The 16,239-nt window shown below is 41.7% G+C and overlaps 1 protein-coding gene across 2 annotated transcripts in view; it reads right to left on the bottom strand.

Annotated features, from left to right (window-relative positions):
• Nucleotides 1–314: 314 nt before the first annotated feature.
• The window catches only part of LOC116986378 (ubiquitin carboxyl-terminal hydrolase CYLD-like), a 30,550-nt gene continuing 14,625 nt past the window's right edge, over nt 315–16,239 (bottom strand). For both annotated transcript variants that reach the window (XM_033041856.1, XM_033041857.1), the window contains exons 8-14: nt 14,523–14,602; nt 13,568–13,634; nt 10,710–10,839; nt 8,985–9,093; nt 6,762–6,880; nt 4,223–4,427; nt 315–2,597 (exon numbers count right to left, since the gene is read on the bottom strand). In XM_033041856.1, the coding sequence (XP_032897747.1) occupies nt 2,425–2,597; nt 4,223–4,427; nt 6,762–6,880; nt 8,985–9,093; nt 10,710–10,839; nt 13,568–13,634; nt 14,523–14,602 (883 nt within the window). In that variant the 3' untranslated portion in view covers nt 315–2,424. The remainder of the gene's footprint in view (nt 2,598–4,222; nt 4,428–6,761; nt 6,881–8,984; nt 9,094–10,709; nt 10,840–13,567; nt 13,635–14,522; nt 14,603–16,239) is intronic.

Here is a 16,239-nt window from a genome sequence, read left to right as displayed (position 1 = left end):
ACGGGTGTGATAGTGCGTGTTTTCCCATTCACTAACATGTACCGGAAGTGACGCTTGTACCCCAGTTAAATTTTGCGGTCACGTGGGTGCGGATCTACGCTCCAGTGACCTTTCGTGAAATCACCCTATAGACCAAGGAGCGACTTATTAATAAAAGATCGTTCAAAGAAACTGGTCATCATCTCTGCACCGCTAAAGTGTAATGATTACACAGTGAATCAAACTCTGTTATCTGAATCCGGTGATTTATCGAACACGACACTCATTCAGAGCTGTTCTTGGACAAGTGGTATGACAATGCATGTGCAAACAGGTTTTATGTTAAGAGGCTTTTATTGAGCTGTAGAAGATTAATTCAGTTGAACTGAACGCAACCTGCTTTTAATTAATGCCGCCTTTGTGCATGCATTTTCAATAATCACTTGCACTTACCTCTGTTAGTGCCTGCAGCTGTAAAGCATCAAAAGATTTAAATATTGCTTAAAGGAGATAAATTGCTTTAATTTATTTTTTCAACTAACATCGGTGATCCCATTCACATGAATGGGGACAGTAACCATTGTTGATATACCTCAGCGGAGATGGAAAGATGCATCATCTCATCTCATTGCTCGCTTCTGATTAGCAATACATAGATATGGAATGTGTAGGGAGAATTCATTTTCTCCAGAGCTGCTCCAGCATTTTGTGTCTATATAGAGAATTGCCGATCAGCTGTTTAAAATAAGTCAACCTATTCCTGATTATATTATCTATTGAATCAATGGCTGACGAGCATCATGATTCAACTCATTATTTAAGGGCAGATAGAGTTCAAATAAATAGATTCTAAGCTTTTTTTGCTATCTTGTTTTGAAATCTGACCACGTGATTTTTTTCTATTACAAATCTCAAATAGTGGAGTACGGAAGCAAATAAATAAATGATGGGTCTTTGTCCCAAACATTATGTATTCAGAGAGTTTAGATAATTTAGGTTCTATAAACATGAAAACAAAGGAATAAAGTTATTCCTAACATCCAACTTACAACTGTGAAAATTAAAAGATCCATCCACACAATATAGAAGGCATTAAAGAAACAAGTCAAATGAACATCCCAGCACATTTTCTAATGCGGAGATTTAAAACCAGTGAATGAAAGGCAGCTCAGGACATGTATCACAAGCTGATGCGGTTTGTGTGTGGGAAATTCCAGAAACATTACATGAAGATTCCTTGAATTAAGTTCACACACTGAGCTCTTTGTCACATGTCCATCAGCTTATGCACTCTGCATCATACTTCAGAGGATAAGGACTCACTGTGTGGGCAAGTTGGGCTAAAGGGCCTCTTTCCACACTGCATGACTCCGACCCGTTACCATGATTTCAAGTAAAATTTGGTGTACGACGTCTTTTTTCCTAGTAATTTCTCTGGAGATTCCAAGGGAGTAAAATTTGCACAACGATGTGTACATCACCAAGTTTTCTTAAATTGCGTGAAGCTGCATTAGCTGGAGTAACCATGTTGTCTCGCAGATCGGTGGTTTTTACACTGGATGTTGTGGTCCAAGGCAAAAAAGTGCATTGATGTGGACTGTGCAATGAGTCATCACAACTATGTTGGAAAGAGATCAAGTCATTTGCTCAAGATTTCATCAAATTCAAATCAAATTTTCTCCACAGTTGACTTATCCTGGTGGTGCCAACAATACCAAGCAGATGTATTATTGCAATGATGTGCAGGGTCCCTTGGTTCTTATGTAGTACATTCAAACAATATGTGTGTTAATTATATAAATGCATGCATGAAAGGAGATGCAAGTTCTTCATATTGGCTGATATTCAGCAATATATTTTACCTGCTTTAAATCAAATAGGATGATACTGGTTTCTGGGCCAGTTTATAAAATTTTCTGGGCCAGTTTCTTCCCAGCTGTTATCAGGATACATTTAATCAGTCTTTACCATGCACTAAATGTTATCCCCGTTATTCCCATTAGAGTGTATCTGTGGACGGCCTGATAGTAATCATATATTCTTTCACTTGACTGGACAGCATGCAACAAAAAGAAGCTTTTCATTGTCCCTCAGTACACGTGAGAATAATAATAATAAACTAAAACTAATATAATTCACCTCCTCGCAAAATGTAGTTCCATGCTTTAATTCTCTCAATAAGTCTCCTATATATATCCATTAATGTGCAGAAATAACCAGTAAAAGCTGCCGCAGAACATTCATTTCAAATGTCATTTCATCATAAAATTCAAACAATTACTCTTATGTACAGTATTACTTTACAAAGTCCAGTAGATTCTTTGATAAGAGAAGGAATTAATCATTTTTTGTGCATTGCTATTGAACCAGTCATTCAGTGTGATAAGGGCCATTTCCATTTGTTGCCCGGAGCAAAATCACTCAGCCGTTAGATCTCGAGAGTCACTAATACAAACACATCCTTGGGCTCCAGTACATGCACATGTAGGCATCACAGAAAAGTCTTTTAGCAAATCCATCAAGCTGCTTCAGGTTGGTATAAGCCAGCATTGCCTCTGATATCATCAGGTAATCACCTATTTGTGGACAAACTGTAATCTCTGGGATATTCTCTTCATCTAAGGCAGACAGAACAGATTGGTCAGTGAAGGGGAAAAAAAAAAAAAACTTGCATCAGTCTATGCACCCGTCTAAGAAACCAATATACACATCAGTCTATGAAACCAATAGATTTAAATGGATAGAATTTGAGTGTTCAATTATTTTATCTACAAGACAAATGTTATAGTATATACCTATTTAGATTACGCAGGGGGAGTAGGCTGACGCCATAGATCTGTGTTTGGGACAGAACATTTCAAAATACAGTATAACCGTTCAGATTTCCCTATGATTTTGCAACAAAAAAAACAGATTTTTGTTTCGCTGGCTCTTTAAACTGATAATGGCTTTGTTCCCAAGCTCTTTTTAAACTCACTGCGGTCTTGTTTCCATGCTCACTTTTAACCCCTTCCCACACTGACCTGTGTTCATGGGCATCCTACACTTGTCAGGCCACACACTCATTGGAGGAACACCATACCATATTTCACTTGGGCAGTTTACAACCCAGCGATATAAATATTGAATTCTCTCATTTCAAGTAATCCCTCCACTGTTCTCATCCCTGTATATCTCCATTATAACCTCTTCCCCAGCCAACAATGGGACATTATGGGCTCCACACTTTGTTGGTTATTTGCTGCCTGCCCAGTTTTGTTCTGGCACTTTCCTACCTCCAGCTCCCCCCTCCCCTCTCTCCTTTCAGTCCGAAGAAGGGTCCCAACCCGAAATTTCACCTGTTCATTTACTCCAGAGATGCTGCTTGGTCTGCTGAGTTACTCCAGCATTTTGTGTCTATCTTCATTTATAAATTAACCAAGTTCACTGGAAAGCTCAGAATCAGAATTATACGGCACAAAAACAGGTCCTACCATTCCACCCCATCCATCTGCACCAACCACGATGTCAATCTGTGCTTATCCATTTGTCTGCATTAGGCACGCCTTTCCCATCCAAATGCCTTGCAAACGCTGTCATTGTATCTGCCTCTATCATCTCCTCTACCTGCACATTTCAGATAACCACTATCCTGCAAAAAAAGTCTGAAGGAAGGTCTCGACCCAATGGTATGTCGCCTGTCCATACCATTCCCAAATGCTGCCTGATCCGCTGAGTTCCTCCAGCACTTTGTGTTTTGTTGGAGAACTTCTAACTTCTCACAATCTACAGAAACTGGTATCTCCTGCTAAAGTTAAAGGTTCACTATAACTCCTGCTGAGGGAATTTCACACAAAGGGTTTGTTAGGAACCTTAATCTTCTGTAAACCAGAGGGAAGACTAGTAGGTGTAGGAAGAAACTGCAGATGCTGGTTTACACCGAAGATAGACACAAAATGCTGGAGCAACTGAGAGGTTCAAGCAGCATCTCTGGAAAAAAGGAATAGGCGACGTTTCAGGTCAAAATCCTTCAGTCTGAAGTAGGACTTCGACCCAAAAAGTCGCCTATTCCTTTTCTTCAGAGATGCTGCCTGACCTCCTGAGTGACTCCAGCATTTTATGTCTATCCTTGTGAAGACCAGTATACTGTGTGTGTGTGTGTGTGTGTGTGTGTGTGTGTGTGTGTGTGTGTGTGTGTGTGTGTGTGTGTGTGTGTGTGTGTGTGTGTGTGTGTGTGTGTGTAATATATCCAATAGAACTTTACCAATTCGATCAGCCATACTGTCAAAGAACAGCCATGAATTTTTGCTGGTGCCATATTTCACAAATGACACATAGTGGCTGGTTTCAATGCAAAGTACTGCAAACAATTCCATCTTGTGCCGTGGAAAAGGGGCTTTGACGCAAACATTGATCGGAGAAGGAAATTTTCGGAATTGGTGGTCCTTCCTCCCCTTGTGGGAATGAACCTGAGGAAAAATCCCAGAGCAAAATATTGGAGACAAAGTGAGATTCAACAGTTTTGGATTCATGAACAATGTATTAGAACATCTCATTATTAGTAACGATGCGCAAACGCTTTTAAATATAAAACTGATAGTTAGATTCACCAGGGAAAGGGATTTACAAACCGGCTCCAACATGGCCCCCTAGGCCCACAAAAGACCAACATCAGTACCTGTACATACAGCGTGGAAACAGGCCTTTTGGCTCTCACCGAGTCCGGGCCAACCAGTGATCACCATCTGACACAACAGGGACAATTTTATCAAAGCCAACTAACCTACAAACCTGTACATCTTTGGAGTGTGGAAGGAAAACGGAACACTCTGAGAAAACCCACGCAGTCACAGGGAGAACGTACAAACTCTGTACTGACAGCACCCATAGTCAGGATCAATCCCGGGGCCCGGCGCTGTATGGCAGCAGCTCTACCACTGCGCCGCCCTGTGGCCAGTTGTAAATCAGCACCTACTGTGGCTTTTTCACTAGATCTTGGAATGCAGCAATCTGTGGATGCAGGCTTTGATGATGGGAGGATGAATGTAAATGTACTCATCAAGTTTATCTTAAGTTAGCAGTCAGAGGATGATGTTGATCAGTTGGTAAGAGTAGAGCATTTCCTGATGCACTTTAGCAGGACTAATAAGCTAGGACATTATGCATGGGAGTGCCACATTGCTGGAGGGATGTGTGGGCTTTGCAGAGGGTTCAGGTTTGCCAGAATGCTGCCTCGATTAGAGGTATTTTAGCTTCAAGAAGAGGTTGGACAAACTTGGATTGTTTTCTCTGGAATGTCGGAGGCTGAGGGGAGACCTGATAGAAGTTTATAAACTGATGAGAGGCATGGGCATGGTAAACAGTCAGAAACGTTCCCCCCCCCCCCCCCCCAGGGTGGAAATGTCAAAGATTAGAGGGCAGAGCTTTAACGTGAGAGGGGCAACATTTAAAGGAGATGTGCAGGGCAAGATTTTACCCCCACAGAGAAAGTAGTGGATGCCTGGAATGTGCTGCCAAGGGGAGAAGTGGAGACAGATACAATAGTGCCATTTAAGAGGCTTTAATATAAACACATGAATATGCAGGGAATGGAGGGATATGGATCACTTGCAGGCAGTAGAGATCAGTTTAAATTGGCATTGTGTTCAGCATGGACATTGTGGGCTGAATGGCCTGTTCCTTGCGCTGTACTGTTCTGGGTACAACATTCAATGTTAGTGCTTGAGAATATTGAAAAATGGAGGGAGTTTGCTGCACTAGTCCAAAGAGCCTGAAGGTGGGGAGCAGCACAGGGAAACGGTACATGGGATATGTGCCTTCATCAGCTGGGGCTCAGAACATGGGAGCCAGGAGGCTATGTTACAACTTAATAAGACATTGGTAAACCACAGCTGGAGTAGAGTGTACAGAACTGGTCACCACACTATATGTTGTTTGCACTGGAGAGGACATTCACCAGGATGTAGCGTTTCAGCCATGAGAAACTGGACAGGTTGGCTTATTTATCCACAAGGTAGAGGGAGGCTGAGCCGGGACTCAATGGAGGACGACATGATTATAAGGAGCATAGATAAGAGTATATTGGAAACTTTTCCTCTTAGCAGAGACATTTTAAACCAGAGAACATATTTTTAGGGCAAGATCATCAAAGGGATCGGAGAAAGAACTTTCTCATCTAGGGTGGTTTGGAATCTGGAACATGGCCTGAGTGGATAGAGGAGGCAGATGCACACATTCAAGTATCTAGCAGAGCAGCTGCATTGCGAAAGCATGGCAGGCCATGGTCGAAGTGCAAGTACATATGGATACCTGATACTCACATGGGGATGGAGGGCAGAAAGGTCTACTTCTATAGCGTATGACTCGATGTAATGAAAGTGTTTAGTTTTAGAGATACAGCGTGGAAACAGGCCCGTCAGCCCACCAAGTCCATACCGATCTTCCGTTCAGATGAGGGGCTATTTACAGAGGCCAATTAACCTGCAAATCTGTACGTCTTTGGAGTGTGGGAGGAAACCAAAGCACCCGGAGAAAATTACCAAGGTCACAGGGAGAATGTACAAACTCCATACAGACAGCACCTGTGGTTAGGATCGAACCCGGGTCTCTGGCGCTGTAAGGCAGCAACTCTACCGTTGCGTCAGCGTGCCGCCCATAGAGTGGAACTAACTACATTTCAATCTGGCAAGTTTTAATATTCAGTCTTCATTATTGTCTGGGTTCAAACCCATAATTTTAGATTTGAAAAGATTGTGGTGTCATTGGTTTAGTACTCAATTAATTTGTTGATAATGAATCCATACCTGGCTGTTGCAAGTGTAACAGTACTGCTTGATAGCACCCGGACTCAGCATTGGATCCAGAAGGCACTGAGCACATTCATATTCTGCCACCACTCCACAAATGAAGCACTGCCTCAGAGCTGCAGAGAACAAAAAACAAAACTGCTACATTCTTCAAACACACAGAATGAGTTATCAGATTTGGCAAAGCTTGGTCTCGCTTCATCCATACTCCAAGCGGTGATGAATCTAGGCTATGTCAGTGATGTAAAAGTTAATGGCAAAGCCTTTAACAGCAATGATGTACAGAGGGATCTTGGAGTCCAAGTCCATAGCTGAATGATAGTGGCAACACAAGTAGATAGAGTGGTAATGAAGGTGTGCTTGCTTTCATCGGTTGGAGCATCGAGTGCAAGAGTCAGGAAGTCATGGTTAGGCTGCATTTGGAGTATTATGTGCAGTTCTGTTCACCCCACTGCAGCAAGGATATGGAGGCTTTGGAGAGGGTGCAAGACAGGTTTACCAAAGCGCTGCCTGAATTTGAGGATATTAGCGTTAGGAAGAAGTTAGACAAACTTGGATTGTTTTCTCTGGAGTGTCAGAGGCTGAGGGGTGACTTGATATAAGAATACAAATAATCAGCGGCATAGATAGGGTAGACAGTCGGAACCTTTTTTCCCCACAGGGTGCAAATATCAAAAAGGCATAGCTTTAAAATGTGAGCGGCATAATTTAAATGAGATGCACAGGGCAAGTTTTTTTTTTTTAAACAGAGTGGTGGATGCCTGGAATGTGGTGTTGAAGTGGTGGTGCTGAAGTCAGATATGACAGTGCCATTTGAAACATGTGAATATACAGCAAATGGAGGGATATAGATCATATGAAGGCAGAGGAGATTTAACCTGGCATTATGTGTAACATGGATATTGTAGGACGAAGGTCCCGTTTCTCTGGTGTAATGTTCGGTGTTCTATGGAATACTGTCTAGTATTGGCAGCTGTACAAAGTACCGTGGTTGCGTTCATTGACATGGAGTTGAAATCCACTGACTGGATAACAATGGTGTAGGAAGGAACTGCAGATGCTGGTTTAAATTAAAGATAGACACAATATCTGGAGTAACTCAGTGGGTCAGACAGCATCACTGGAGAAAAGGAATAGGTGATGTTTCAGGTCCAGACCTTTCTTCAGACTGAGAGTCAGGGGAAAGTGAAATGAGAGATACAGACAGTGTTATAGAGTGATATAAAACAAATAACAAGAGTGTTAGTAACTGCAAGTTGATTGTTGTTAAAACGGAAGGAAATTCTGCCACCTGAATACAATCTGGTCTTTTAGTGACGATATGATCACAGCATTTCATGAGATCTTGCCTGTCATTCGATCAATGAATGTTTCAAACACTTTCTGTGACCTATTGAAACTGGCACAGCGCTGCCTATTTCAGGACAATTAATGGCAGCCTTGCCAATGACAACCCCATCTCTTGAACAAATAAAGTATGTGGGTGTACATACAGGGGAGTCTGGTCAACCTGAAACATCACCTATCCATGTTCTGTGGAGAAGCTGCCTGTCCCACCGTGTTACTCCAGCACTCTGCGTCTTTTTTTGAATGCACATAACTTGCTGAGTAATTCATGTGACAAAATGTGTGACTAATACCATTTCAATCACTGCTGTTTGTGAGATCCACAGAAAGGACTCACAAGCTGCGGCACAGTGGCGCAGCGATAGAGTTGCTGCCTTACAGTGCCAGAGACCAGGTTCGATCCTGACTACAGGTGCCGTCTGTACAGAGTTTGTACATTCTATCTGTGACCACGTGGGTTTTCTCCAGATGCTCCGGTTTCCTCCCACATTTCAAAGACATGCATGTTTGTGGGTTAATTGGCTTCTGTAAATTAACCCAAGTGTGTAGGACAGAACTAGTCTACGGGTGATTGCTCGACTGCGCCGACTCGGTGGGCCGAAGAGCCCGTTTTCACACTATCTCTGAACTAAAGCTGTAATTTTACAGCTTTAACAGCAATAGAAACCATCTGTATTCAATGTACTTGTGCTTTATTTCTGTACAAATACTACTCAATGTACAAATACTGATAGCTGGATGCAATCACAGTATAGTGTTTATAGTGATTTGCTACTATTAAACCACTTGCACATTTTACATGCAATGCTGTTAAAGAAAACGGAATCTTTATGACACAATTAACTGAATTATAAATATACAACCAATACTTACAGTTGTTGAGTAAGTCTGTAATATCTAGTTCCAGCGAGGGCATGATTTCTGTGAACATTTTAAACTGTTTTCCAAACCTGGGCATCTGCACCAGAAGACATGATGGGATCTGAAATTGAAATACCATTGGAAAGTTGGGAGATGCTAGTAACTATTTGATAATATAACTCCACATTGCCCCAATATTTCCTAATGCCAGCTTCAACACTTAATATCTACCTAAAATTTTAGATATTGTACACAGCACAGTTTAATTTAATGTATTATTGTCACATGTACAGAGGTGCAGTGAAAAGCTTTGTTGCGTGCTATTCAGTCAGAAAGACTATACATGATTACAATCAGGCCGTCCACAGTGTACAGATACGGGATAAAGGGAATAACGTTTAGTGCAAGATAGAAGTCCACTAAAGTCCAATTAAAGATAGTCCAAGGGTCTCCAATGAGGTTGATGGTAGTTCGGGACCGCTCTCTAGTTGGAGAGAGGAGTTGAGTTGCTTGTCGCGTGTACCGAGGTACAGTGAAAAGCCTTAGTTGCGTGCTATCCAGTCAGCGGAAAGAATACATAATTACAATCTGGTTCAGTTGCCTGATAACAGCTGGGAAGAAACTGTACCTGAATCTGGAGGTGTGCTTTGTCACATTTATGTACCTCTTGCCTGATGGGAGAGGTGAGACGAGGGAGGTGAGACGTTCTTGATTATGCTGGTGGCCTTGCTGAGGCAGCATGAAGTATAGATGAAGCCAATGGGAGGGAAGTTGGTTTGCATGATGGTCTGGGCTGCGTCCACAATGCTCTGCAATTTCATGCGGTCTTAGATGGAGCTGTTCCCAAACCGTGCTGTGTTGCACTCCGATCACAAGGTCAGAGAGACCTTGATCCACATTTTTATTTCAATTTATTGGCAGTGAAGTGCAAAATGCAGCATTGGAAAGAAAGGAGGTACCTGAAACTGGCCTAAAACTGAATCCATATTGTCATGAAAAGGGACCTTGATAGTTTGGGCATTACTCAAACTTACATCACATTATAATGCATTACAACTGTCAATTGACAACAATGAAATGCACTACAATTCACCAAGAGAGCCCATGATGACTTACCTTGTAAATCAAAACAGCTTTTCAAGCCAGTAGCACATAGAACCCTGAATAAGTGAAGGAGCAATTTTACAATAAATACTAATACTATTGTAGGCTTGGTCACCTTAACTCCAACTTGCAATTCACTTGCAGCCCAAAATGCCTAGTGATTACACAACTTCTTTAAGAATGAATGGGCAGCACAATGGCCCCGGTGGTAGAGCTGCTGCCTCACAGCACCAGACCAGGGTTCGATCCTGACCTCAGGTGCTGGCTGCGTGGAGTTTTCACGTTATGCATGGGTTTCCTCCAGGTGCTACATTGTCCTTGTGTTTGTATGTTCATTGGCCCTCTGTAATACCACCCTTATGTGTAGGGAGTGGGTGGGTTAACATAGAACTAGCATGAATGGGCGATCAGTGGGCAGCACGGACTCAGTGGGCCCAAGGCCCTGTTTCCCTGCTGTATCTCTAAACTGGTCCACAAATTAAACTTTATAGTACTAGTGAAAACATTTGAAGCAGATTGTTCTGAATTTCTTAGTGGGTTTTGAAACGTTAATTGCGAAGCAACTCACTGAACATTAATAAAGTGAAATATTTAAGAGAAAACGTTAGTGTTTTAGAAAAGAGAGCAACCAACCTCCTCAAATTTCAAATCACAGGAGAGGAAGGATCGCTCCAGGAGAAACTGTACAGTTGGCACTTTAACTGTGTCATCTTTATCCAGGATTATCTGATAACAGTTGCATTCCTGAATTTTCTCACCCGACCTGAAGTGTGCACATGAAGAATAACACTATTCTTGTGTCCACATCAATAAAAATGTCATCACTTACAGCCATCAGTACAGTAACTAGAAACAAACTGTTAATAAAATTAGAAAGGGGTTAGGATTTGACCATAGTTTATTTTCAGAAACTGTATGTATATTGCAAGGAGACCAGTTTTAATTTAGGTTACCGAGGAAACATCAGAAGGAAAGAGAAAAATGAAGATGTAATGAGTTAATGAAGACACAAGGAACTGCAGGTACTGGTTTACAAAAAGAAAAGGCACAAAGTGCTGGAGTAACTCAGCGGGTCAAGCAGCATCTCTGGAGAACATGGATAGGCGACGTTTCGGGTTGGGATCCTTCTTCAGAATGATTTTAGTGGGGGGGGGGGGAAGAGAAAGCTGGAAAATTGGTGGGGGCGGAACAAGGGGGTCGGCAAGTGATAAGTGGATGCAGGTGAGGGGGGGCAGGGGGAGGGGGCTGAGAGGCCACACCTGAATTCCCATTCTTTTCTCCCTTTCCCATTCCACCTATATTCTTTCCTCTGGCTTCACATTTTGTGCCTCTTCTATCTTTATCCTCTTATCTCACACCTTTTGTCTTTTCATCTCTGGCCTTTGCCCTACTATCTACCAATTGCTCCAGGATTGCCAGTTTATTTGTTCAAATCCGAGACATAAATCAGTGTTTAAACTTTGTATGGCCACTGCACGAGAACTCTATGGTTAAAATCAGTGTAAAAATTACAAGAACTAAACATTCTAATTTAATTTTCAGAATTGTCCTCCAAAACAAGTTAATCCGATTTGTTCTTTTTATTAAAATACGTGAACAAACATGGCTGAAGATTAAAACACAATGCTGGAGGATCTCAGTGGGTCAGGCAGCATCTTAATAATAATAATAATAATAAATACTTTATTGATCCCCTCAGGGAAATTCAGATGTCCAGAAGCCCCCAACCAACAAACCCACAGATTCAAAACGAATGCAGACAGAAAATACATAGAATACAGTATGGACACTACCTGAGAGCAATAAATACTTAAAAAGACCAATAATTAACAATTAAAAATTAAAAATTGCAAAATGCATCCCCCTACAGCCTAGCGGTAGATGGACAGACAACACTGTTTGAGATGTATCTTCAGAGTGATGGTGTTGAGGGGAGAAAGTTGTTGCCACCTACTGTGTGGAGTTTATACGTTCTCCCTGTGACCACATGGGATTTCTCTGGGTGCTCCAGTTTCCTCCCACACTCGAAAGACTTATAGGTTTGTGGGCTTCTATTAAATTGTAAATTTTCCATAGTGTGTAGGATAGTGCTAGTGTACGGGGTGATTGCTGGTCAGCGAGGACTCATTGGACTGAAGGGCCTCTTTCTGCGCTGTATCTCAAGTCTAAAGTAAAGTCTACTCCACCCATCTTCCCATCACACTCACTCACCTGTATCCACCTATCACTTACCAGGCTTTGCCCCAATACCATCTCTTTTCCCCCTAATCGAATCTGAAGAAGGGTCTCAACCCAATGTCACCTGTCCATTCCCTCCACAGATGCTGCCTGACCGGCTGAGTTCCTTCAACAGTTTGTTTTTTGCTCAAGATTCCAGCATCTGCAGTCGTTTGCAATCGCCATGGGTGGAGATCATTTTGATTTCAAAATTATACAGGGAATCGATAATTTTCTCTCCCTTGCTGCCTCACAGCGCTAGAGACCCGGGTCCGACCCTGACCTCAGGCTCTGTCTGTACGGAAATTGCTCGTTCTCCCTGTGACCGCGTGGGTTGCGTCTGGGTGCTCCGGTTTCCTCACACATCCCAAAGACGTACAGGTTTGTAGGTTGATTCACTTCTGTAAATTGTCCCTAGTGTGCATGGGTGATCGTTGTTTGGTGTGGACTCTGTGGGCTGAAGGACCTGCTTACACAGTATCTCTAAACTAAGAATATCAGGGCAATTGGTGAGTCCAGAAGCAAAGATATAAATTAATCAAGATCTTCGGGACATCCAAGCTGACACAGGACGTGAAAGAAATGCCCTCTTGTAATGAGCATGAGATTTATTTCAACGTTGAAATCAATTTGAAAAATTCAGAACAACTTTTTTAATGTAAAACAAAACTGTTACTATCGAACAAATATTTACAAGGGAAACTCAAGATTAAAATCTGGGACAGCTAGTGACAGAAACAACACATTTTCATTACTTTTAATGCATTTTTTTCTTCTACTTTTTCTCTTGACAAAATTAAAGAGTTTAGAAATTAAAGCTAGAATGTATGACATTCGTAATGAAGGGCAATTTCAAAATTATGACAGAGCTTCCAAGGGAAGTCTTAAAAACTAGTCCAATTGGTACCAGAATCTATTCAAATTCAGTTTGAATCATAAAAATCTGTTTTTCAAACTATACTTTGGTGATCACAATTGATATCAAGTGGGGAGAAGCTGGAACAAAAAACAGAATGCTGAGATAATACAGTGGGTCAAGCAGCATCTGTGAGGGTGAAAGGCGTTTGCCGTTATCCAGCCCTGATGCAGAGCTTTGGCCTGAAACATGGACATACATCTATTGCTTTCACAGATGCTTGATAAGCTAAGTTCTTCTCTCATTGTTTTATGTTCAATCTCTTTTAGCTTCTGAGTTGGATTCGTTTAATGGACATGAACTGATCAGAAATGATGTCTACGAAGAAATGTCACTAGCTTAAAAAAAAGAAAATTACCTGATCTTTAGCAGTGGATCAACCGCCAAGACTTCATGCAGTAGGACATTGATAAACTCTTCTGGATCTAGAATGCAAATGATCAGAAGTTCACATGAACCGTGCTATTCACTTTAATTGTAGTTATTTATTACAATAGTTCAGGAAGATGGGCACTGGCAGATTGCACAGTGTACATTCATGATAGGTTAGTTACTGCTCTGATTTGAAGACAGGCACTCAGATCCAAAATAATGCTTGGTTTTGTAGGCTCTCGAATACAAAATATAATTGATGTTAAATAAACTGCAGTTATAAACACAATATCATTCAGATTTCATTAAAGGAAACCTTATTATATGTTGGGTTATCGCTCAAGAGTTTGCCAATAGAATATTCGGGTCAACACCTGTGCTTGGCAAATAATTATAATTAAAAAAAATATCCTATTGCATTTAATGTTAGATACAATCCAGAAAAAAAATGCACCCCCCATCTTAGTACATCGACGAGAAAGCATAGGGAAAACTTAAAAGGATCAAATTTAGACGTATTTTAGAATGCCATCGTTCTGAAGATCCTGGTGTTGGTCAAACATGCTGGTTCAAAGTAATTGTATTGAACAATAAGGGGAACAAACCAAACATTAGAGGCCATAGGTTTAATGTAAGAAGTGCAACGTTTAAAGGAGACGTGCAGGACAAGTTTTCTACAGAGGGTGGCGAGCGCTGGGACCCGCTGCCGTGGGTGGCGGTTGAGACAGATATTATATCTGCAGTTCCTTCCTACATTCCATAGACTTCCTTGACCACACTTTGTTCTAGATATGAGCATCTGTCCCAATTTCACAATAATGTATTTAGACCAACCTGGTTGCCATTCCTGATTGATGAAAAAAAAACAAGGAAACATTGCAACTCAAAAATAAGGCGGCATCAGGAGAATGTTTATACTTAACGAAAAATAAAATAGTTACCCTTCTCTGCCGAAACAAACGTGTCACATCCTAATAGCTTCCTCAATTTCATCACCTTCTCTGCATTCACAAACCCATTCCTAGGATCAAAGTATTTGGTGGTTAACTCTTGGCATCTTGAATATTTATTTAAATATCCGGACCCTAGATTACAGAGAAAATTACAAACGTGCAAGCCTGGATCGATCGCCTCAGCGCAGAGGGAGAACAAGGAGGGAAGAGACGGAGACTAAGACTTTGCCTCCATCACAGTGAGGATGTGCTTGGTGAACTCACTGTGGTGGATGTTTAATTTGTGTTTATTGTATGTTTTGTTTTTATTGGTTCTGTGTATGACTGCAGGCAACATAATTTCGTTCAGACTGAAAGGTCTGAATGACAATAAAGGAATCTAAAAAAAACTTCTACACTACACTGAATTTTCTGACAACGTAAAAAAGTCTGTAAATGACAAAGAATGAGTGGCAGGAAATCTTAATAAAAAGGAAGTGCTGGAGTAACTTAGCGGGCCAGACAGGATCGACAAAGGGAATGAAAAAACAACACTTCTAGTTCGCACCCTTGAAAATGGTCCTGAACCGAAATGTTATGAGTTGGATGATCAGCCATGATCATATTGAATGGCGGTACAGGCTCGAAGGGCCGAATGGCCTACTCCTGCACCTATTTTCTATGTTTCTATGTTATCTGAAGGGTCTCAACATGAAACATTGCCCATCCATTCCCTCCACAGATGCTGCCTGTCCCACCGATTTGGCCCAGCACTTTGTTTTACTCAAGATTCCAGCATCTGCGGGTCCTTGTGCTTCTAGATGGAAATCGTATTTCTTAATCGTTCCAACAGCAAATTGATAGTTTCACTGAAACGTTGTATTCTCTACCAATTAATCTGGTGCCACTAGACCACTAGTCAGAAGAAATAGAAGTGTATATAATAAAGTGGCATAAGTAAAGGGGTATACAGTAAATCCTCACCATAATGGACCAAGGTAGGGGGGGGGGGGGGGGAGGGGGGAGGACCTGCTGTTCACGATTGCCAATTGTCTGCTATAACCTAGTGAGGGGGGTTTAAGTTTAACCCAAGCCAGGAGGGAAAAAAAACCACCGTGGGGGTGGGTTAAACCAGCGGGATTCTCAGGCCAGGGAGCCACTCAGCTCCCAGCCCCACACGCGGTGCGCCAGGGGAGAGCCCAGTATTCACACCGCCTTCTTGCTGCTCGCTCTCTCCCATCCCACAAACTGGACCAGGAAGCACGCCACGTAGTACCAGCTCGTTGGGTAACTGCCGAAAGTGGGGAAAGGATGCAATGGGAGCATCGGTCTGCTATAACCAAAATCTGCTCTATAGAAGGCCGTTATTGCTAGGGCTTACTGTATTTTCAATCATTGGTCCACAATTCGTACCGCCAGTACAAATGCTCGCTCGAATTTAGAAAACCCAATCTTCCACTTATGAAAATGACTGATGATTCCAGATCCGGACAAATCCTGCCCTCAAACAATTTGCACAGTAAGCATTGCAAAGTAGAAATTAATAACAAAAACTCTTGACTAATCTTCTATTTGATCCTAGATTTTAAAATCATTTCTTTATTTCAATAGACTTGACCAGCAAACTGAACAGAGAATGTCGTTCAATCTGGAACATCACTGCCACATGTTGGCTCTTCATCATCAAAGTGGAACCAAAGACTATTTTTGCCCATAACTTTGAAAT

Source organism: Amblyraja radiata, chromosome 23 (assembly GCF_010909765.2).
Source record: "Amblyraja radiata isolate CabotCenter1 chromosome 23, sAmbRad1.1.pri, whole genome shotgun sequence".
NCBI classification, from domain to species: domain Eukaryota; kingdom Metazoa; phylum Chordata; class Chondrichthyes; order Rajiformes; family Rajidae; genus Amblyraja; species Amblyraja radiata.
Note: the sequence above shows the minus strand (reverse complement) of the source record. Positions and strands in the feature narration are given on the sequence as shown.